At 41.1% G+C, this 25,494-nt stretch overlaps 1 protein-coding gene across 1 annotated transcript in view; it reads right to left on the bottom strand.

Moving 5' to 3' along the window:
* Positions 1-25,494, bottom strand: part of b4galt2 (UDP-Gal:betaGlcNAc beta 1,4- galactosyltransferase, polypeptide 2) — a 123,256-nt gene that overhangs the window by 8,234 nt on the left and 89,528 nt on the right. The window contains exons 5-7 of the mRNA XM_035171581.2: positions 19,058-19,245; positions 16,009-16,131; positions 3,877-3,981 (exon numbers count right to left, since the gene is read on the bottom strand). Coding sequence (XP_035027472.1) covers positions 3,877-3,981; positions 16,009-16,131; positions 19,058-19,245 — 416 coding nt within the window. The remainder of the gene's footprint in view (positions 1-3,876; positions 3,982-16,008; positions 16,132-19,057; positions 19,246-25,494) is intronic.

The following is a 25,494-nucleotide window of genomic DNA, read 5'->3' as shown; positions in this document are numbered from 1 at the left end:
AAAATATCATTGAGTATCCAGGCAAAACACAGACCTTCGTGTAAAGCTCCTTGAGGAAAAGAAAGTGGTTGAAATTGATTTTCGAGTTGGAAATGCAACTTGTCAGAAATCTGGAAATCATAATAAAAACACAAAAGGTCCTGGAAGAGATACTTATATATTATACTTACTTAAATACAACTTTCTGTTGTCTAATGATTTAGACTGTCTGTCTGTCTGTCTGTCTGTCTGTCTGTCTGTGTCTGTTCAAATACTCTGCACCAAACAGAAATATCTCAATGTCTATTCTATTTACATCTATTGGGGTTGATTGTAATAAATCTGGTACAGACCTTCCTGACCCTCAGAGGATGAACTGTAATAACTTTGATGAGTTACTAGCTTTTAATCAGGTATTATCCTCAGGTTAAAATATATATTTGTCCAATATTTTAGTTTCAAAGCTGTACTTTGTGTTTAGTGCTGATTGAAGGAACTATCTTCGGTCACTTGATTAAGGTAATGAAAGAAGTAAACACTATAAAAGCTCAACCGTTTTCCTACGAGTTTGTCAGTCAAAGAAAATACCAGATGGTTGATAGACTGAGAGATTAACACTCTGCAGCAAATACAAACTGCATTAAAAGAAATCTAAAATCTTTATCTCATCTTCAGGAGATAAAAAGTGATGAATACAATTTCAGGCCAGAAGAGAGACACAGCGAGAGCTAAAAACAAAAAAACGTCCCTCTTCGCCTACACTGCCATGAGATGGTCATCCCTCCTTTAACAACGTCCTGATTCTTCTGAGCCACTGTGCTTTATTCAAGTCTAAATCCCACTTCTTTTCAAAAATATCCTTTAAGCCGAAATTTCCGAGACTGTATAATGAGTGTCCAGAAGGGCTGTAGAGATGAGGTTTGTGCCGACTAATAGGCCCGTTACTTTCTGCCCCTCACTACCGTTATGAATAATGTATCGGCTTCAAATAAATAGTGTCCCTGATGGTGTCACCTCTTATTGAGGAAGTCTGGTCCACAGACCAGAGAGGGAGAGAAGAGCGCCGAGCGAGAGGAGGAGGAAAACGGGAAGTATCAAGCATGCACGCACTGCAAGCAGGCATGAGCGCACACACACACGCACTGACACACGCATGATTTATTGACTTTGATGAAGGCAACTAGACTAGTCTGACCTAGCTGGCTCCCATCTCTATGGTGTCCATTCAGCGGGCAATTACAGTGGGATCGTTGGATCGTTGAATCTCTCTCTCTCTCTCTCTCTCTCTCTCTCTCTCTCTCTCTCTCTCTCTCTCTCTCAAAACAATGATGGATGACGTGTTGTGCAGGTCTGTTTATTTCAGACTTCTTCATATTGAAGTTATTGAGGCCATTTTACAGTACAGATTGTTAGTTTGAAAGTTAATCCATTTCTAGATGAAGTTCTGACGTTTCACTTATTTCAGCAGCAAAACATCTTAATGTCGCCAAGAAAGTGTCATTTCTTTTCAGTTGATGCCGCAGACTTGACCTTTGGCTAAGTTGTAGTTCTCACAGACATCAGATGTTGGTGAAGGGAATGATACAGGGAAATTTGACAAAATACCAAAACAATAAACTGCCAATAAACGGTATACACATGTGAAGCCAGAGGAAGTGTAAGGTTTTCTCTGTTAAATCTAATCAACATGGTTTATAACAAACCCCATTTTCATTAATAAGTCATCAGCTACTTATTAGTCATAAGCATTGAGAAAATCTATCCATGGATTTCTTAAAAGAAAGTGAGATATTTTCACAAATAAATTAATATTTTATTTTTTTGTCATTTTCACCTAAAACATTTTCAGTATTTTTGAAATTCTCACTCAGTAGGTCCTGTATTTTTAAGGGACTGTTTTCAGTCAAGGTGAGAATAAAGTACAACTCCCACAGTCAAAAGTTCAGTTTTAACTACTGAAAAAAGCTCATGATTAATTTAGCTGTAAAATGTGTAATGCCTTTAAAACAGGAAAACAATTTATGTGAAAATTACAGTCAGATCACTGGATGTAAACTCTCCATATGATTTGGTGCTTTCCATGAATAATAATCAAACTTTTAATTCCTTTTTTTAACTGTGAATCTGAAATTCAAAGCAAACATGTCACAATTTGTTTATCTGTGTTTACTGCGTGAGAAAAACTGTCACTTCTCTCACACATGACTCTCGCTGCCAGCAATTTTTTAATCATCTTATAAACCAATTTAAGAGCCACAGCTAAAACCATGAGGCGGCGCAGTCCTGTCAAAACACTGTGACACAATAATTTCACAAGAAATCTAACTAAAACAATATTGGAGGAGAGAACAGGGTTCACTATGTCTTCATTGTGCCTCAGCTGCAGCAGCTATCGATTTTTGTGTTGAGAGGCATCGCTGCACCGGCCAATTCAGGCATGAAAACAGGGCTTTCTAGAGGAGAATTAACAGTGATAATCCATGTTTAAGCAGCTTAATATGAGGTGCTATACTCCTGGTGATAAATGGGTCTAGAAGGGCTCATCTCAGCATATTGGTTCTCATTCATCAAACCATAACACATTTATATGGGAAAGCATTTTTCCACATTTGTCTGAACAGCAATTCGAGGGGATGAAGCCAGAAGAGCAACATTTAAACCCCTTGGCCATATCTCTGAAAATAAATTGTTGTTTTATTGGAAATGTTTTGCAAAATCTTCAAATCTGTCACTGACCAGAAAGGCAAAGTCCAAGTCTGCAGAGGAAGGTTTTTACTTTTATTTTGCTTCATCATTTGGTGCTTAGTATATCTGATGACCCCATCTGAGGATGCAGCTGTTTCCACCGCTATGACTTTGCAGCAAACTTAGACTACACAGTCAGTTTTAGTGTTTACGAATTTAAAGAACCAGAAATGTTTGAAATCCACAAATGTTATTTATTCAGCATATGTCCACACCTCAGCGGCTTGTTGCATCTTTAAGCATCCTGTTAGGAGTGATCATGTTTTATCAGTGAAGACGAATGTCTCTCAAATCCTTAACCTGATGCAGAACCATCTGAGGAGGCTTTGTTGGAAACCAAGAAAGGAAAAGGCTTTTTCAAAAAATCCTCAGCAGGTGATTGAATGAACCATCTGTCTTGTCATATTTGCAGGAGCCAGTTGGAAAAAGACAAAAACCATCAAGAAGGGTCTTCAGTGTTATTTTCTTTGCTCTTTTTTCCATTGAATATATTCTTTCCTGTTCTGATATAACTGATGCACATGAGACTTGCCCTGAGCTGCCAGTAGTTCGTCCTTCATCGAATGCTGATTGGTCTGAAACGCTGTGGTTCAGAATAGATTCTTAATTGCAAAGAACCAAGCAGCATTGAGATGTTAACAACTCCTCAAACCTTTAAAATTGTCTGATTAAAGTCTAATTTTATGTATTTTTTTAGCATCATACTTCCATTTTCTTTGTCTAGGATGTAGAAATACAGCACTGTAGCAGCAGAAGAGGCAGTCATAGTGTTTTTGTGATAACGGGAATTACAATTTAAGGGCAAAACAAAGGAAAGTCTTCTCGTTAAAGCATCTCCAGTTAACTAGGAAAAATGGACAGAATGAAATCAGATACAACATTGAACCGAGGAATCGTGATAGTGTGTTACCATCTCTCACAGCTGGACCCCTATTGTCTCATGTGTTCTGAGCAGTAATATTGCTCTGTAGCTAACACTAATTATCAGGACATGTTATTGATAGTGTGCCATTTGCAGCGCCACATATTCCTAATTCTCTCAAACAGATGTGAAAAAGTTCGAGGTGTGCAGAGTGTGTAGCTGTGGAACATAAGCGGTGGGATCGATCCCAATGTAAAGCCGTAGAACGAGTTTGGACAGTGATGCAGTACCTCTGTGGGTTGGGCTCGTTGTGTTTGTCTCTCTCGTGTTTAATCATTCTGTAGCGGCCGATGCGAACGTCTGGCCTGGACACCTTCATCCCGTTCAGAGTGATCCTGCAACACATACAGAGACCACATCTATTAGAGGGAGAGAGAGGGAAACAAACACAGAGGCAAAGAGGGAGACTAGAAGATAAATTAGAAGCACCGCCCTGTGGTTGTATGCCTCCACCAACCAGTGTGATTACAGTCCCTCCATGTATCCCTGACATTCTGCATTCACAATAATATGGATCAATGTGACCTTTAACCTTTGACTACTGAAATCTAACGAGTTCATCTTTGAGTCCAAGTGAATTTGAAGAAATTCCCTAAAGGCAGACTTGAGGTGAAAATCGAGCCAATGAATCCATAACTCCATCTAGTAATTAATCCATATGTGAACATTCGTGCCAAGTATTCTCTTTAGGCATTCTTAAGATATTAAGAGAAATAACGAGGCAAAAAATGTGAGGTCACAGTGACCTTACCTTTGACCATAAAAATGTTATCAGTTCATCCCTGAGTCAAACTGAACCTTTGTACCAAATTAGAAGAAAGAAAGAAAGACAGAAAGACAGAAAGAAAGACAGAAAGACAGAAAGAAAGAAGAAAGAAAGAAAGAAGAAAAGACAGAAAGGCGTTCTTGAGATATAGTGTTCACAAGAGGACAAACGGACAGATGGTCAAATGGATGGACAAACTGAAAACATAATGCCACTGTCTGTCACCAGCACAGAGGCGTAGAAAGAGCGGAGAGAGAAGGATTCGATCTTTCTACACAGTTTGCTAGTGGAAACTTTATTGTTTTTATAAAACACCAGTAAAACAAACCCCACTGATACCTGCCAGGACAGATACCCCATTGATTTGTTTAACTCAGACTATGGAAGCCTCTTAGTAGCTGAACATTGGAACATATCTTTTTTTTCACAGCATCAAAGTTTGATTTAGCTCGTGCCAAAGCCACGACTTCCCACAAAGAGAAATAAGATCTCTTTGTCGACTCAGACCAAAACCATTACTTCCCACAAAGACCGTAGCTGCAGTTGCTCAGTCAGCTGAGGGAGTGAGAACAACGAGTACTACACTGATTTTCAAGTTCAACTTATTAATCTTTGACCCCAAACATGCTGACGCCTCTTCATCGGGGGATATTTGTATTCTTCCAGTTTCTTGTCTGTCGTGTGTTTGAAACTACATCAACACCACCACTTGCCTGCTGTACATTTTCTAGAATAATTCCTGCTGTATTCTCACATGGGCTCACTCGGACATTTTACAGACATTTTACTGCAGGAAAAGTTCCAGAAATAGTCCAGAGCAACTGACTCGATCATCGTTCTCACATACAGCCCCTCGAGAAAATTTCAGCAAATAGACAGCCATATTGCAAACATTGTCAACCACAAACAAACAAAACTGACAGCGACAGCTTTTACTGGAAAACCTACAAAGAAAGAACAGGAGCTGTGAACTTCACGGACACCAGCTGGGAGAGAAGCCGGGGATTTACAGCGAGTTTCAGTTAAAGCAAAGTGTGAGACTTTGAGACACAGAGTGGTTGTGTTGTATTACCGCCGAGATGCAATACAAGGGCAAACCTGCACAGAGATTTGTATCTAATGCAACAACAAATGGAGAACGGGGCTAACACAAACAACAGATCTGTTCCGCATAGAGCCTGGTTTAAACCCAAGGGTTGACGGAGACATTGATATTCATACCTGCAATCATATCGAGGATTGTGTGTGTGTACGGAATGAGCAATTCTCATTCGCCGCCCGCGACGCTCCGATGCCGACTCTGTCTCAGAAAGCATTCAGGCCTGATATTGCTCCTCAGCAACTCTTCGTCTTCTCTACCGTTCAAATGCCTGCTCTTGCGTCGGAACGCCTGACCCTCTTCTGCCTTATTTTCCATCCTCTCTTCTTCTCAAATCTTACATTTCTTGTTTCCTTGCTTTCCTTCTCTACCCCCTTGTTTAATTGTTTCCCCCTTCCCCCTCCTAATTTCGTTTCATCTCTCTTTTGTATCAACAGGTTTTTGAGGCTGAAGCCACATGTTTGTACAGTATATTAAAGGTTCACAGACGTGGCTAACAATCGGCTATACATCACGCGGAAAAAATATGATTTTCATGTTTTATTTTGTCGAAGAATGACTAATTTCGTCATTCTTTCGATATTTAAAGGAACATTGGGGAAATTGTTTGTTTTTTTGCAAGAAGATTACACGAGAACATTTAAATATGAAGCTAGAGTCAGGAATGCGTTTATCTGAGTGTTAATAGTGGAAAGAGAGGGAAACAGCTGACTCCATTGCCAGAAACACATGTAACACAATTTTGATGTGACATGCAAGGTGGTGCACTGGTTAGAAGATTCTGGGTTCGAACATGTGAGCTGGCCAGAGTCATTCTGTGGAGTTTACACATTCTTCCTGTGTCTGTTTCCTCCGAGTAGACTCACAGTCCAAAGACATGCAGCTTAGCTGAGCTGGACACTCAAATTGCCTATGAGGGTTAATGTGAGCAGCTTGTTTGTCTCTGTATGTCGGCCCTGCATTAAGCTGGCGACCGGTCTTGGTTGTACCCCACCTCTCACCCATCGTTAGCTGGGATTGGTTCCAGCTCCCCTGCCACCCTCAAAGGATAAGTGGTATAGATAATGGATGGATGGATGCGAAGAGTAATTAATGAGTTTTAGACGCGAGGGTGTAAATACTTTTGAACTTTGAACAGAGCCACCATACGCCAGCTGTTTCTTCCTGCCGCTAGTGTTTATGTTAAACTAGACTGTGTAGTTTATTGCTGCACTGTCGTTTCTCCCTCTGTTGCTTTTCATACCCCCCACCCCCTCATCCTTCTCAGCCCATCTCTTCCTGTATTCCTTCCCTGCATCCTCTCCTCTGTTCTTTCCACCTCTTCCCTCCTGCTACGAGCTTTTCTCTTCACGGCTTTGCTTATTTCACCTTCCTTCTCCTCCTGTCCTCTCAAAAGCACAGTAACCAGCGAGAGATGCAAAACTCAAACTCCAATAAAACAACCCTCCCGTAAATAAATTCACTGAGAAACTAAATAACAAATCTTCTTCCTCTCTCTCTCCTTCTCTTTGCTGACTTGGTGCGATTGCATAGATGACTGCCTTTTGTGTCTGTGTGTGTGTGTGTGTGTGTGTGTGTGTGTGTGTGTGTGTGTGTGTGTGTGTGTGTGTGTGTCTGTGCATGCACATGTGAGCATGCATGCATTTGCATAATTTACAGATTTATTATGGTGCAAATAATGTGAGTGAGCAAGACTCCTCTTCCTCAGCTTTTCAGTGAGCTGAGTTATACATTACGTTATGTGCAGTTCTGCATCTTTAAAATTATCTTCTTTGTGCCCATTGCTCTGCACAGAGTGAGATAGAAATATGACTTGATTGCTCTTCATCCGGCAGAAGTACTCAGATCCTTAAATACTTGTACTAATACCACAGTGTAATAATACTCAATTAAAAGTGTAACTCCTGCATATAAGAAAGAGTACAAACGTATTATCAGGTCAATTTAGTTAGCATTAAAAGTACTTGTATTTGCAGAAAATCGACAGTTTGACAGATGCATTTTTATATACTGCATAATCAATACTGATGCATTAATGTATAAATACCGTATTTTATTATTATAGCTGGTCAAAGCTTTTACAAAAAGTTTAAGTCCTGTGGTTGCCAACCTCTCAAAGGTCACAAGATGAAGCTGCAGGGTCAAGAGATGATTCATGAGAGGAAAGAAGAAAAAGAATTCTGTAACATACATTTTGGAATCATTTCACAGACTTATTTTTAATCTTTGCCTTTTGTTAAATATTGTAGAGTTTGAGATTATTTAAATGAAACCGTCTGGGGAGTTTAGAGTGGAAATTAAACCATCTGAAAACTTGACAAGGTGACCCAAGAAGACACTGAGGTCACAAGCCAAAAAGATTTGAAACCACTGGTGCAGTGCAACAATGCCTTAAGCTTTACAGCTTTGTAATAAGACTACTTGTCTAAAAAGTAAGATATCAACAAGTGTCCTTATCAACAGTTAAAACTGTGGTTATTAAAGAGAGAGAGAGAAAAACTAAAAGAAAACTGCAGTTCTGATGATTAGTTCTCTGTGATTGATTTTCTTAATTGGCAATGTGCAGTTGTGCGTTTGAATCTAATCACTCTCAGGAAATGTAAATGTGAAAGTGTGCAGACGTTGAAGAAAATTACAGATCTACGGAGGACACAACTTATGTGTGGAAGCTTCACAAAAATGAAGTTAGAGATTTCTCTTCGATAAAAACTACTAAAAATGTGTTAATGGTCACTAATACACTAAATGCACCCGACTCTGCAGCTGCCTTCAACACTCCAGAGACATTGTTTTAGGTTTTTGGCTGAAAACTTAAATGGTTCAGTCTTTCATCAAACCTTTCATAAGCAGCAGCAAACAAGCAGAAATAAAAGTAGAAATTAGACTGAAATTCATCACACGGACAGAAACACGACTCCAAAGGAGGGATACTGTTGCTGTGTATCTGCTGAAGGGACAAAACAGATTAATGAGCGCAGGTTTGAACCACGAGGCCCAACACATTCACCAAATGTTTCATCTGCTTGTGTTTTGGCATAATTAGAAGCAGTAGAACTCATTGTGCTCAGTTCTTGTGGGATGTGGGAAATGTTCAGGCTTTGGAGGCGATAGTTAACTGGACTGTGAGATACTGTAGCATCCTCTCTGTTGTCAAACGTGGGCAACAGCAAAATAAAAAGAATCCTCAGAGAAAATAGAAGCTGTTTTTTTGGGGCTTCTCAAACACAGGTTGGTCAGAGTGTGTTTGCCTGAGGATAATATTACCAGTGCCTCTTTGAAATCTGTAACTTTTGTTTCATCCTATACCTCTTAACTTCTCTTGCAGCGTTCAAAAGCCTCTGTGAGTCTCATACAGAGCGTGGGGCGCCTCTGTCGATATAAATGCTGGTCTGAGACACTTGGTAAGAAAAGTGACACACACACACACACACACACACACACACACACACACACACACACACACACACACACACACACACACACACACACACACACACACACACACCGAACACACTCAGGATTGTGAAGTAGGGTTTGTGTGGTTTCAGAGGTAATGTATGAAGTCAGTGCAAAAGAACGTGTGAAAGAAAACATCCACTTCAGCTGTGACCTTGCAGGGTCGTGTGTGTAAGTGTGGATGCATGCGTGTGTTGTAATGTGCTGTGTAGAAACTAATCAACTATCTTCTCCTCCTCCTCGTCGACAGCAGAGATTTCTGCCCTTGACCAAAACAAAACTTCAGCTGGAACAGAAGCGTGCACACACACACATGCACACACACACGCACACACACACACACACACACACACACACACTCTCCAACACCACACCACATCGGTGGAGTGATTATTTCTCACTGCTGTGACAGCAGTAGGCAGTAACATAGCGTGACAGCATAGTGTGATTATTATGTAACGGACGGGGCGCTGAGGACACAGTGAAGAAGCAGGATGGGATTCTTCAGTGTCTCCTGTGTGATGAACACTATCCTGAGCCGAACCATTCGACAGCCACCTCCACAGAAACACAGCGGGTGGGTGGCGGCTGTAAAACTCCCCGCAGTCGGGGGGGTCCTCTGTGCAGTTTTTTGAGGAGACAGGTGGAAATGACGAGAGCTATGATGGAGAAAGTAAAACGGAGAACTTTGTTTTTTCAAAGACTGGATCAGTACTAAATAAGAACATTTGTGCCACAGTAAGAGTAAAGCAACAGCCTCTGACTGACATATATTTCTAAAACGAGGTTGTACGCCTCCGCTAACCAGTCGAGTTACAGCTTACACCCATGTCTGTCCAGACTGCACATAAAGATGCTTCTCCACTTCCTCCCACTATCCCACTATGAAGCTAAAATATCTATAGCTATTAAAATGAAATAACTAATTAAAACCAAACATACATCAGTGTGAAGATCTACATACAATGAGAGACACCATCTTTGAAAAAGATTATTAAATATGCATCTTTTATTTTGTTCACTGTCCTATCCACTAACATTGAGGAGGTGGGACTTGGGACCTCTACTGCAGGAAGAATATTTTGTGATAATTACTACATGAATGCTTGAGTTATGGCTAAACATAAGTTTTGTGAGGTTAGAGTGACCTTTAACCAACAAAATGTGTTAAATTTATCCTTGAGTCGGAGTTGACGTTTGTGTAAGTACAGACGTCTGTGGATATATTCATCTTCTACACAAGAGGGTTCACAGGAAAAAGTCTAATTCCATTGTTCCTCCCATTAAAAGCATCAAACATAATTCGCCTTATATTCTCCAGCAGTCACAGAAAAGCTCCGTGTACTGAAGTTTATACAGTAAACATTTTAAATAAGACATTTTGATCATGTCTGAGCTGTTACCCTGGTTATTAAAGGCTCCATATAGGGGCAGTGTGGAGTGAATCCATTCAATAGTAAAAACAGCTGAACTAACAGCAGCACCTTGTGCGTTTGAAAAGCTCCTAATCTTGTGAAGTAGAGTGAAGAGTCCAGCGCTTCTCTCGCCTTGGAAAAATATCCGCCTGATTATATGATCCACCATGAAATGTTTTATTTGCAGCCTAAGGCAAAGAAGGACTGCATGTGTTTGTGTGTATTCTGGGTAAGTGGTCCGGACACACACACACACACACACACACACACACACACACACACACACACACACACACACACACACACACACACACACACACACACACACACACACACACACACACACACACACACACACACACACGAGGATCTACTTGATTGAATTAATCAGGAATTTCTCAGGCTCTCCTCTCTTGTTCCCACCAGTGGAGTTAATTGCATTAGAGCAATGGAGTGAAGGAGAATTGGGAGTTAAGTCTGACGTCCTGCCTCGGTTCCCTCTTCCTCCAGAAATGAGATGAGAGAGGAGGAGGAGGAGGAGGAGGAGGAGGAAGAGGAGGAGGAGGAGGTGGTGTGGGTTGGAGGATGCACAGCAGAGAGAAAGTAATAGAAAAGTGCTGCATGTGGGAGTGAATAGGAGAAAGAGGACAGATTTGAAACCTTCTGCTTGTTGTCTTTTTTACACAAAATGAAAGATTGCACACTTTCCAAGTAGGGATATTTAATAATGTAGTCACCAATCTAAATAAATTAAATGAAATAATATGTCCGAGATCTGAGCAGCGATGTAAGATTGATAAGCTACTACCTCTAAATCAGCCTGAAAAGCTAATAAAATAAAATCAGTGCAATATTAGAAAAGTACAGAGGGGAAACAGGGGGGAAGAATTTTGGTAGGGAATATAAATTTAAGGCCTAAGCTTATGGTCTCTTGCACAGATATGCTGTGTTTTATGGTTGCTGTAATTCCAGCCAATTTTCTGCAAAATTCTCCTCATGATTTCTGGAACATTAGCTGCAAGAATATTTCCAACAAAGGACAAGGCAGCTTGGTACTCTGATGGTGTTATGAGCGAAATGAAGAATGTGTGAGAACAACTCTACAGCTACAAGCCAAGCAGCGTATTGTGTTCAAGTTTTGAATAAAGAGAAACTAAGAGAGTCATTTCCTAAGAGTTAAAACCATCAATAAAATACAAAGGGAGAGAGAAGAGCAGCAGTATGGTGGTAATGTTCCTTGCTGTTAGTTGCCACCCGCCAATAAACCAAACGAAGAAGAAGAAGAAGAAGAAGAAGAAGAAGAAGAAGAAGCATCAACCTGCAATAATCAATATTTGAAATATCATGGGAAAACAATGTAAGGGGCTTGTGCGACTATGTAACACTTATCATATAACATTTCTATATGAAACCTGGAAAATTAAATAGAGTTTTTCAAATTTTTCATATCTATTTTTCCATATAGAAAGTTTAACTGATAAGCGCTGACATTTCAAAGGTCACCTCCGGAGTCTCTGCTCAACTTTCATTGTTATAATCTGTTATAATTCCTTCATCTGGCATGTAAAGCCTTTAAATTCCTATTACGTAACACATTATATAGGTCAGAGATGTCGAGAAAGAATGAATATAAAGTGTTGTGACATGGTGTAGCTGAAACTGTCCAGCTAGCAGATGTGGAGTTATCATATATCATCTCTTAGGATGAACTGGATGTTCTCGTCTTAGCTGGAGTCTGGGGGACAGAAATAGGCTTGTTTGTTATATTCATTAGTTTATTAATACAATAACAAGCAACTCTGGGCTTCTGGCAGATACATCTAAAAACTACAAGTGTTGGTCAAAGGCTTGGCATGCAAGTGTTAATAGAGAAAATATCCTGACTCGTACACCACTGTCGAGGCATCATGGGGACATGTGCCGTCCTTGTGGCTGCATGTGTGCATGATGCTGGCTCAGGCTTATGTTGAAAGCCACTGCTGGGAGGTTTAGTGGGAGGAGGGCGAGGAAAGAAGGGAGTGTGCATTGAAGGCTAGTCAGCGGGGGAAGCCCTGGGGGGAGGTGCAGCCTCTACCCAAGGCTACTGCGTGTTCAGGGAGGTGAGAATAGAGCGAGGAAGAAAACCCTTTCCCCTCTCCTCTACTCTCTCTTTAATATCATTTTAGATTTAGACGGGGAATGGGTAATGGGTAAGTGGCAGTGGGAGTCATCTAAGTGGAATGTGTCCTCTCCACCGCAGGCTTGGGCAGCGGGAACAGCTCGTTCCCTCGGGCGGCCAGTAAGCTAGCAGGACCCATTTCAGGCAGTGGCCATGTCATGGTCTGTGGCATCAAGACCAGCATAAAAAGGGAAATCGCTGGAGGGGAGCAAGAGTGGGAAACACGCAGAGGCACGGAGGGCTGCAGGGAGCGGGTGCTTTGGTAGAGTATGAAAGAGAGATTCGGTCATTTAGTTGATGCTCCTTTTTTGTAGAGAGGTTATCAGAAAAGTCCTCATATGGGGGGGGGGTTCAACGTCAGGTTCAGGGAGGCTTCTGGACACCAGGCTGCTCGCAGGGTTCAAACCTGTGACCCTGGTGCCTTTTAACAACAGAGGGCAGATTTCATGGGTGCCAAACACTGTGATCTCAACCGCGGCTCTTTTATCTCTCGGCTCCTGTTCTCTTCTCTTCTGGTCATTTCACAGGGTCCGGAGAGACTGAGCCGACTCGCCTGTAAGTTCACTCAGCTGGAGACTCCGCGCTCCCCTCTGCTCACTGCTGGAGCCCAATGGTCAGAACACTTTCAGCTACAGATCACACAAGTTAGAGGCCTCAGGGCAAGCTAGCATGTTGCTAAGGAGCACTAAACTAAAAAGAAACGTTATCACTCATAGTTCTGCAAGTGTTTGCCCATAAAGCAAAGTACTGGACCAGACGATGGTTCTGTGCAGGAGGTAAAGAGATGATACAACTTCGCAATCGATCCTGAAGGGGAAATGAATGTCCATCAAATTTTATGGCGATTCCATCTAAGAGTTGATGAGACAATTTACTTACAACCACAAATATCAACTCTAATGGTGGAACTAGATGAAACATCATGACATCACCCAGAATTAGAATTCATTGTCTGGGAATCAGAAACATCCATTAGAGAGTTGTTAAATTAATAATAATAATAATAATAATGTTGTAAACATGTTGTTTGATCATACCTAAGCTAATGCACTAATAAATCAAACACTTACAAATAAATATATCAAAGTGTATTCCATTTGCAGAGTGTCATTGTTGCTAATCTTTCAATTGTATGAGCACGGAGATATTCATAGCTGTCAATGAGAAGAGTTCCTGTGTTAGCTCTTTCTAGTAAATAAAGTTTCTAAGGTGACGCATTCAACTGATCGGAAAGGTCCCCACATGGACTCAATCCAGGGACGTACAGCGGAGATTATATGAAGATTACGTGATCTTTTAAACCTCCACTCCACCCGGTTTCCTCACTGATATTATCAAAGCAACCGACAGCAGACAAAATGAAAAATCTTGAAAAATGTATTCAATTTGCCATCATCCTGTTGTTGTTGATGTTAAGTAAAAGTTATATTACACGGTCTTTAAGTTTAAAATACTACAATGGAAGGTAAATACCACAAAGAAGCTTATTTATTCAAGCGTCTCTGAGATCTACAGTTTCTGTCTGAGGAAGAATTTAGAAAGTTACAGTAAATTTGAATAACAGAATTCAACGTCTGAGATTTTTTTTTAATACTGGGATTTTAATGATGCTCCTGCGTGTCACTTCATATTTCATGGCAGTCGGAGAGGAGGAAATATCTTGAGGGAAATCTACAGCATCTAATGGCCGAGCTCAGCCATCACCCAATGAAAAGTTTGAGGTTTAACTTTATCTGTCATCCTGAGGCACGTACACACACACACACACACACACACACACACACACACACACACACACACACACACACACACACACACACACACACACACACACACACACACACACACACACACACACACACACACACACACACACACGCAACACGACTGTTACACACAGATCTTTTCGATCATATCTTGCCCGACGCTGCCAAACAACTGTAATCTCTCCTGAATACTGTGTTGACAGTACATTCTCAAAAGCAGCAATTTTCAAATGTTGTTTTTTCCCGGTGTTGTACAGTTTAACTTTTCTTATAATGCTATTACACTGAGAGGCGGAAGATAAGCTTCACAGTGTGAGAGTGACAGCGGGACACACACACACGCACACAGAGAGAAAAAACTGATAGTGAAGAAAAGAGATAGAATACAAAGATGGAGGTCGCATTTTGTCTGCACAGAATTGTCCTGCGTGAGTGTGTGTAGCTGAGTGTGTGTGCACTCATAATTGATCCAGTCAGGCCTCAGTCTCTGAATACAAATTCATCTGTTCATGTGACTGAAATAAATTTACTTTCAAAACTAATTTCTTCAATTGTGAAAATCTCAATGCAATTTTGAAAAATTATATTATGAGCGAATATCAATGAATATAAATAGACCAGAGAAAAATCCACTTGAAGCCTTTTTTCCATCACCATCTTGGTATTTTGAAACCAGAAGTAACCATATATGGAGGAGTGGAGGGTGGAGCCTGACTGAGAGATGGAGGGCACAGCACGCCCACTTACACCTGCGACGTGCAGCCAATGGACGGCACTAGCTGTCAATCACATAGTATCCATGCCCCAATGGATACCTGTGTTTTATCGTCTCTTGCAAATGTGACCATATCTAACTAAATGAACCTCATGCTGTATTAAAGAAGATTCTTGAAACTCCTTTGGAAAATGTTACTTTAGTCATTTCCTCCTAAACTTCTATAGAAATGTACCTATTTTTGCAACCAATGGAGTCGGCCTCTGGTGGTCATTCAAGAGAATGCAAGTTTCAGGCCCTTCTGCGTTGGCTTCACTCTCCAGACCTGGAGTCTCTGTCCATTTTTTTTTTATATACAATCTATAGCTGCAGTATTTCCATGCTTTTCTATGGCACAGATGAATGACTGCGCATTGTTGCAGTCATTTGTTTAATAGTCGGAGGATAAGTCCACCAGAAAATTAAACAATCTTCAATCCAGACAAACATCGGAGAAGAAACGATAAAGTGAACTAATGGCCCTGAAATGCATTTAACGGTCTGAAGTCATCTTTCTGTCTTCCTGTCATGCAGACAATATTCTCCCAGGTCTGATGCTGGCACACTTCCACAGTAATATCATTATAGCGAAGTCGAGCGAGTCATTCAAAGCCGACTCAAACGCTTCAAATGGTTAATTTATTTGCGAGTCATTCTCCTTCTCTGAACAATTATAGTAAATCACCCACCCCACGAAGAACGTCAGCATCACTTACAGTTCAGGGACCTGATTTCACCACGTAAACAGACTCTAGTTGAAGATACAATGATGACGTGTTTTCCAGCGTTACCATCGAACATAACCCTGACAGAAGGTATCATATTAAATATTCTGTGAGCTGTATTCACTGGGAAATGCTGCTCTTGACAAGTATCTAGTTTAGTCTTGGTTCTTCAAACTTTACCGCCTTAATGAAAATATCAGTTAGCTCATGTTTCCACTCTTACCTGTTGTAAATGTCGTCGTCCTCCCCTCCCCAGCCCCAGTACTCGTTGGGGAAGCCATTGATCTTCAGGAACTGTTTTTTACTGAGGCCTGAAACTCCTCCAAAGTAGCCTGCGTACGGCAGCCTGCAGGGGGGTGGGATGGATGAGGGATGGAGGGAGAGTGAAGTTATAAGGGAGCAGTTGAGGACAAATGATAATAAATTATTAGTTTTTTTTATTATAATTGATTAAAGGAACAGCAGTTTCTTTCCTTAATTAATTCTACCCTTGATCACAATGGATTAAATACCATGAGGCTCTGTTTTTTTCAGAGCCTCATGGTCATAGGTGTTTTTTCCCTACACCTACGACAAGCAGGTTAAAACTGTTTCCATTCCTCCTGAGGTCTCAATATGCAAGTTAACTTGTGTCATTACATTCAGAGCCTACAGACACACACCATATCAGCTTTTCCTCCATTGTGTGTTATCTGGCAGGCTGGAAGCTTTGTCTCTATTGGACACACGTGACTGTCCTTGCACGGCGCAGGCCCTTGAAAGTAATGGGTTTGAGGACACAGCGGTGCCTTTGTCATGTTGCATCTGAAACGGCCTTGAAGTGAAAACCCAAACTAGAAAACCTCTTTAAAAGGGTTTTAGGCGAACCAGTTCTTCACTTAATGTTTCTTCTGGGTGCAGTTTAACATTAAGTGTATAATCAATAACCATAAAAAATCCACTTATGACACATAAAATGACCAGGTAAACATAAACATGGACCATAGCAGACAACAGACAAACACAGTCTCCATCCAGGTTGTGTTCTCCAGAACATGGAGCCACATTAGTCTCAACACATCAAATGAGTTCATCATAACTTCATCAATCATCATAAATGAACCTGTAAAACTTTTCTCTACCGTCTTTAATGACTCCCGTTTAAATTAATTTAAGTATTTAAGTGCCCCTTGATGAATAAGTTGAGAAAACAAATCAGACAAGAGTTTTGAGAGGAGAATGATCTGATAATAAGAGAGAACGAGATATAAAATCCATATTATGTACATTATAATATTTAGATTTTTTATTCTTCCCTCAACAGTTGTGAGACTAATGGAGCGGGATAGACGTCAGCTGGGAGTGTTAGTGAGCCAACTGGAGACTAACCTGAGGGGGATAGATGGATATGTTTGTGTTTGTTTGTGTTTGTGTTTGTGTTTGTGTGTGTGTGTGTGTGTGTGTGTGTGTGTGTGTGTGTGTGTGTGTGTGTGTGTTGTGTGTGTGAAGTGTACAATATGTGTTGTCAAATGTATGGCAGCTTCCTGACAAGAAGAAATTAATGAGACCGTATGTTTCTGCACAACTTTTCCCAGCAACAATATGGTGAAGTGTGTCTTTATGTATATGAATGTGTAAGTGTGTCTTTATGGACAAATTGAACAATAAGGGCTGTTTGGGAAAGAAGTAAGAAGCAGATGAAGAAGAAAAAGAAGATGAAGAAGAGTCCGCTGCAGGGGGGGTGACGCACATTCAACGGTATTGTCTAATGCAAACGCCAATCACTTTATGTGACTAATCCCTCCATAGTTTTATGTTTTTACTTGACTCACGTTTATATGCTGAGTCCAAAGACATTCTGCTTCAGACCACTGTAACCTTGGGAACCAATTCTCTACAATGATCAGATTTTTACATCAGCAATTAACCACGATCGATGTTGTGACCTTCCACTCACTCAAACCGTCGAGCTTTTACTTTTATCCAGTTTTCTTCATGTTCTCAGTCTGTGGAAACAATTTAAAGTCTTTACTGCTTAATTGCAATTAAGAACTACAACGCCGCTAAACACCTGGTTCTGTATTTGTTGCCAGATACAGTAGCTTTAGCTTATTGACTATATCAGCGAGCTGCTGTGACCCTGCGAGGGGTTTCAGTGGCATAACTCTTGTAGAGTGACAGCTCTCGGACAGGCGGGTCACATTCAGCGGCCATGTTTAGGCCGTTAATCAATGCTTCCACAGCTTTTAGGAAAATTGAGGGCAGGTGTGGTGTCATTATGCAAACGCCACAACTTCAACAGGGGGACACAGTAAACTACAACGTGCATTAAAGGCCATCATGTACTGTAGATGAAGCTTTGTGATGTGCAGGGCCTGAAAAGTGGACTATGCCTTCAGAGGTTGTAATGTTTGATTGTATTGCAGAACTAAATCAAAGTAATCATAGATACAATATATTCTTACTGTTTCTGCGTGTTTAAAGTAAAGTAAAAAGTAAAATAATAAATTGATTGATTATTTTAAGAATGCTTTAAAAAAAACACTATCAAATTATTGTTAGAATATTTGATTATTTTCCTGTTGAGACAAATCAATTAATAGATATGTTTCGACGCTGTTTATGGTATTTAAAAATACTTTCTCTTTTTTCTCATTGATGAATTTAACAACAAAACATGCACATTGCGAACTAAGCCGTGACAAATTGTCCTGGCTCCAACCTGCTACACACACACACACTTCACTTCAGAGTTAATAAGGGTCTTTTCACCTCTGTAGTCCGAACTCGTTAGTTATGCTTTGTGTCATCTGCTCTTGCTAGGACCACAGAAATATGACCAAATCAGAATTGGCAGCGGTGGACTGTGATGCATTTTCATGCCAATTTACGCCACAGACAAGGATTTCAAAGTATAATACGGTTTAGTCAAATTAAATACTGCTCTGTCAACTGCCTGTCACAACAGAGACTGGGGGCCATCTCTTAAATGTTTAGTTGGGAAGCCAGTTGCTTATTTAAATTTTACACATTTAAATTTTGCAGTGTGGCAAAGTGTGAAAGGGATCTACAGTAATGATTTGAACAGGCAGGGAGGCTGAGAGCCAATCAGAAAACACATCCTTTAAGCTTGGAAATGTAAACAGCACCATTCTCCCTAGTCCAAGTCAGTGTATCGTTAAAATCATTTTAAAGCTGCTATATTAAGGTAGAACAAGTTGTATGGTGTTGTTTTAAGATGGTGGGTGCCAAACTTAAAAAGGAGCAAGCCGAGTCGAACGCTGTCCCCTCACCTGAAGCCAAACTTGTCCATGGCGATGGCAAAGTGCCTCGGCTGGTCGTAGCAGTGGTAGAGGTTGCGGTCGTCCATCGGGATCAGGTCCACGTCGCTGAAGATGAAGCAGTCGTACTCGGCCTCCTTCAGGGTCTCCGTGTAGCCCACATTCAACAGTTTGGCACGGTTGAAAGTTTCCTCACCCAACTGCGGGTAAAAAACACAAGAACGATCATGATTTAATTGTTTACATAAAGATGAGAAGAGCTGATATAATAGCTCGAGCACCAAATATTAATCAGTTCATCCTTGCATCTAATTCCCATGTGGTGTTCTTGAGATATTATGTTCACAAGAATGGGATATAAGGACGGACAAGCCCTAAACATGAGGTCAACAGCCACCGGCGATCGCTGGTATAGAGGCATACAAATGTAGTAGTTTGTACTAAATGTAGTAAATGAAGTGTGTGTAGTGCTGCTGTGTGTTTATCTCTGCATGCAGTATGAGCTGATGTATTGTGTATTGACCTCCAGAGAGCTGACCGCAGCAGTGAGTTGCATCTACTTTTCAGCCTGTGCATGGCCCGGGTTCAACACTCTGGCTGAAGATAAATGGAGTCTTCCCAAGCAGCACATTATAAATTCAATAACCTATAATGTACTGCATATCTCTTTTTGCGGCGTTCTTGTGCAACAGCTTGGCGTCGGAGTCCTTGTCAAGCTGCAGAGACGTCAGCGAGGACAAAGCGGAGCGACAGTGTAACCCGACTCTCTTTGGCAGGAGCCTTTCTGTCGCATGATCACAGTTGATTCTCCCTGAATATTTACTGAATTCATTCCAATTTTCATGACACTGATGAAGCCCAGGACGGGGGATAGAGAGGCAGTGATATGGTGTCCGGTGCCGAGAGCCTTTGTGCTCACAGCGCCTGGTACTAACAGACAGTCGTAAGGATGTTTCTCCTCAGGGAACGACTTCATCACTAATGGTACAACTACTCCATTTGTTCAGGTACAAATAGCCTCAAGTCCCTCAGAGAGTTCAATCATCATAGTATCGGCTAATGTCTCAGCTGAAGCCCGACAGTTGGGTCACTGAGTTCCTCTTTGCACTGTGTGACAACGTTGGACACATTACTTCACTTGGGTCCTTCAGCTTCACTGTTGTGTCTGATTGAAAGCCAAAATATTTCAAATATAAAAAAAAACAATTTTGTATTCTTCTATCTTGCATTTTGCTGATATTGGTGCATGGCACACACTCACACATACACATGCATACACCTACATGCACGCACCTGCATAAGTCGATGGTATATCAATTTATAATGACATTTATTTGTGTCATTTGTCACATATAAGATTATAAATATAAGAATCAAGCAACAAAGACCAAACAAAACACAACCTTCAGCCAATGACTGCAATGCACATTTGATGAAACGATATCTCTACGAGAGAAACATTTAAATTGAAAGCAGAACAACTACCAATGAATATTTGAAGCAGACCAACACAACAGAAGTTAAAAACGTCTGATTGGAAATTGCTATTTATCTTTGGGGTTTTGATGATTGGCTGATGTGATGTTTTTCCCTTTTTCATCGTGAGCTTTGCTTGTGACACAATAAGAAAGTCTTTCATTCATTCATTGTAATATGTGCATGTTCCAGCTCCTGATATACCCTCACAATAGCAGCATCGAGTTAGCTGCAAAGAGTCTGACTATTTACTCTGGGTAATGAGCTTTCTGAATTATCATGACTATTATAGTTTCATGAGAATCTGCCTGGTGTAGCACAGTTAAGTCCTATTGGCAGAGTGTGTAAGATGTGAGGGGCCCCACATGACAAGATTACACGTTTATGTAAATGAGACTGGGTCCCAGTGCGGAGCTTCATTCCTCACATCATAGAAAAGGATTTCCCAGTTGGAAGAATTCATCAGTATCTACAGTACACGGCAAGAACAGCGAACCACTGTTACAAATTTGCCGCAGTCACATATTCCTATAGGCCATTAGAGAAAAGCACTCATTCTTGACAGCACAAGAGAATCTCCAAGATAATTAATGCATCTGCTGCTCATTTTTCTGTTCAGGACACTTTTCTTTTCTTATTTTTTTTCATTCACACTTGCTTCCATACTGGTGCATTATCAGTTCAGACTGACCGTGAATCAAGTACAATGTGTAATCCCTCTGGTAAACCCGCTAATACCAGAGATTTGAGAGCGTAATCCCCTGTGCAGGTAACAAAGAAATCTATTGTCACAAATCCACCGGGCCTCAAATATCAGCTTCTGCCCTTTTTTTTTTTAAAATAACGCTGGGTTCAGTAGGTTGGAGCAACATCATGGGGGGTGAGGGGAGCGAAACATCACTGATGACGGCCAAATCTCCAAAAACATTCTAGATTTAACATTACAATATTCTGACATGAGGTTTAACACGATTCGTAGCAGCTCTCTTTTCCACATGTTTTTTTTTTTTACTTGAACTGAAAGCTATCAGCTGTGACATTAACAACAGAAGAAGAATTTCAAAAACCCTGTCCAACGCCCCTGTCCAGGCAAACGTGGATATTTTGCTAAACTAACTTTTCCCGCTGTGTTTGGGACGCTCATCCACATGCAAACAGCGTTTTAAGTCACTAGAACAGATTTTTTTCAAATTCCAAAGTGCAGAATTTTCAAAGTGTATCTGTGTGTATGTGTAAAAATACAACAACAACAATGGCGGCTATACACAGATTGAAGGGAACAGATATTTTGTAAAACGAAGGTCGTCGGGACAGAGGGGAAAATATCTGTTCGACAAAATATGCGCAGTAGTGTAGACAAGGCCGTAAAGAGCTCAACTTCTAAATCAACACTGGCAAAAACAATGATTTGATACCAAATTTTCAACACATAATATCATCATTTAATAGATTTTTCCAAATGTTAATTCTAATGCAATCCAAGGGTGAAATGATTGCCAGAACATTATAATCGGTGTTTTCTCCCAACATATTCACAATCAAGAGGGAGGGAAGAATTAGGAACACCTCCTTGTTCACGCACTTATCTACTGAACCAATCATCTGGCAGCAGAGCGAAGCATGAAATTAGAATGGGGTGATTGAGACCATGGGATGATCGTTGGTGCCAGACAGGCTGTTGTGTGTATTTAGGAATCTGCCGATCTCCTGGGATTTTCATGCACAACAGCGACAACATGTTTAGTCAGAATGGTGACAAAAAAAACAAAAAACACAACATCTCACATCCTGTGAGTGGCAGTTCTGTCTCGTTGATGAGAGACGGGTTGAAGCTCGACAGAGAGACTACGGCAACTCATGCAACCACACGTCTCATGTCTCATGTGTGGTGTTCAGAAAAGAATTTGAGAAGGCACAACAAGTCAAACTTTGAGGCAGATGGGATGGAACAGACGACCACGCAGAGTTTTGCCGCAGTGGGCAAAAACGTAGCCTGGTCGGATGAATGTGGATTTGTGCTGAGGCTGCAGATGGTCGGGTCAGAATCTGGCATCAACAGCATGAATCCATGGACCCAACGAGCCGGGTGTCAACAGTCCAGGCTGCTGCGGCTGCTGCTGGTGTAATGATGTGGGGAATGATTTCTCTGGCACACTTTAGGCCACTTAATACCAATCAATCGTGGTTTGAATGCCGCGGCTTATCTGAGTATTGCTGCTGCCCATGTGCGTCTCTTTATGGCCACAATTTACCAGCTTCTAATGGCCCCTTCCAGCGTGATAATGAACACAAAGCAGAAGTCGTCTCTCAAACTGGTTTTAGGGAACATGACAGGGATTTCAGTGAACTTCCGAGGCCTCCATGGTCCCCTGATCAGAATCTAGAAGCAGAAACACTGATGGGATGTGACAGAGCGAGACGTTGGCTCCCGTCCTCGCCCCCTGCGCAACCCGCATAAGATGACCGGTATGGATGCATGGATAAATACGGGATTTCTGTTGTATTGGTGTTACAGTTCAGTGGTATCTCATGTTCCTTTCCATCTTCTCATCAATTCAGCCCGCGCCTGCACTATTTAAATCCTCATCCTTGTCTCCACACTTCACCAGATCGTAGAAGCACTACGATCAGCTCTGTCGGTTCTCAGTATCTTCCTCATGTTTTGTGCCGCTCTGTCTAATCCTTTGTTCCCCGTGTGCTTCAGGTCCATCGTTCCCCGGTTTGCCTTCCACGCTCAGTACCTCACCTCTCTGCTGGGTTGACTGAAGTATCGGACCACCGCCTGCTTCACTCCATTGCCCGGCCTGGCTCAGTTTCCTGTATTTTGCAATTGCCGCGCTCCACCGATTAGGATGCGCATCACAAACTGCAATAAACTGCCTTTGTTTGAACTTTTAAATACGCCTCCGAGTCTCAGTTCCACTCCTGTAAGTAGGTCTATATAGTTTCATTACATTCATCACTTAGACTCTGGTGGCCCGCCTCAGTCTAATTTGTCCCGCCACTGTTTCATAATCATCCAAGGATGTATTGACACTTCTCATTATAACATAAAAGATTTAAAATCCTTTTTGCACCAGTGCTCGTTGCGGTGCTGTTGCTCTCTTTCTCTCGCTCTATCGCCATCTCTCTCACCAACACCTCATCAACCCTTATCGGCCTGACCCCACCCCCCCGGCGCCAACTAGTGCTGCAGATAGAATCTAATTCAGTGTTGCACCTAATAATTGAATCGTATATCTGCAAATCGCCCGTCTTTGTATGGATCTAACATCATATATATAATTTATAAATGTTTTTGGATATCTTTCTACCTCAGATTATATTTACACAGTCTAATTTCTGTATCAGTGTAAGACAAAGAAAACAGATCCTCTGTCGTGTTGCTGTCTTGCAGCAGATGAGCGCAAACATTTCTTTTTGAGCCCTTTACCTCATGAAGCAATATTGTGGTCATTGTTTATTACTCTAATAAGACATCTGTGAACCTCTGGGGCGTCTCAGCTTTATGACGCTCTACATCGTTTCCTAATCACTTCCTGCCATAAGCGAGTTTACATCAAACTGACACCCAGTATAGTTGACAGGCCATTTACTGTAAGTAGTGGGGACATCTTAGCAACACGGACACAGTGGTGTCCAGGCTGTCATGAGCGTGCAGGAGCGTGCACATCCTATTTCTGATGCCTTGATTGAAATTCTGATATAGATTCATGTTTTACAGTATTTCTTTGAATCAAACAATTTATCCAACAATAACCTGGCAAGACACCGAATGGAAGAGGAGAACAGATTCTTCCTCTGTGTTCAAACTAATTCCAACCACTCTATTCTTGTGTTTTTTTCCTCAGCATGAGTTATTTCATTTTGTTGGCACAGTGTTTTTCTGTGGACTCTGCATTTCCCTCTGCTGCCAGCTGCATTTTTCTTTTTCTCCCTCTCTATTACTTCAGGCTGTTGTTTCCTGACCAAAAGCCGCCTCCATTTTCTTCTCACCCAGAATGCACTGGAACAAACTGCTCGGCCACAATTTGCCTACAGTGGCCCAAAGGGACCGGTAAAGCTGTTCAAGTGCGAATATTTGACATATCAAGAAATTAGATGTGGACAGGGTGGAGAGAGGGTGCTTCAATTTAACAGAGGACAATTTTTGGCTCCTTAATTTTCAATTTCACAGGCATCTTTTTGACTTTCTAGGACATTTCTGCTCCATTAATTTTTGATCAGGCTAGACATAATGCAGCATGCATATGTATGCGAGTGAGCAACATTGTGCAAATGAGTTTACTGACGACAAGAACTTGTGTCACAAATATTGTTTCCCTCAGTTCAGCCCAGGCCTCTTGAGGCTCACACAGTTATTAAGAGGAAACATAATGAAAAGTAGACACCATCTTGATATGGGACCAAAGTGAAAACATTATTACACCGTCACTGCTGGTAATAATTAGATCATAGGATCTTGACAGACATTCGCACAGCGCCAGCACTACATGTTTGAAAAGATCCAACACCTCAGCCTTCAGATGAGTTTGCTGCGTGGGTTCTTTCTCTCTGCTGCTGCTCGCCTGCATTTGTCACACAACTAATTTAAAAACCTGAACAGGTACATCACAGTGACGGATCCTGCCTCTCCGAGCCGTCTCTCCCTGTAGGGGTTCTCTTCAAATTAAATGGGCCACGACTGATTCAATACAGACGACAGTCTACAAACCACAGACTAGTTGATTATGCATCAACTGGCATTTATAAATAATAATGCTGATATTTATTTTTACATGAAATTACACTTGCAGAATCTTTTGTCTGGCCTGGCTTGAAAATCATGATAGAAAAGAAAATATATTATTATTAATAATATATAAATATATAATTTAAGTGTGTCCTTTCACTTACAACTGCAAACACAATTTACATGTCACATGTCATTTACTTTAGATGAATCTATTCTCTCTTTTCAAGATCACACCAAC

The sequence above is a fragment of the Hippoglossus stenolepis genome, chromosome 11 (assembly GCF_022539355.2).
Source record: "Hippoglossus stenolepis isolate QCI-W04-F060 chromosome 11, HSTE1.2, whole genome shotgun sequence".
In the NCBI taxonomy this organism is placed as follows: domain Eukaryota; kingdom Metazoa; phylum Chordata; class Actinopteri; order Pleuronectiformes; family Pleuronectidae; genus Hippoglossus; species Hippoglossus stenolepis.
This window is presented reverse-complemented; position numbering and strand designations above follow the sequence as displayed.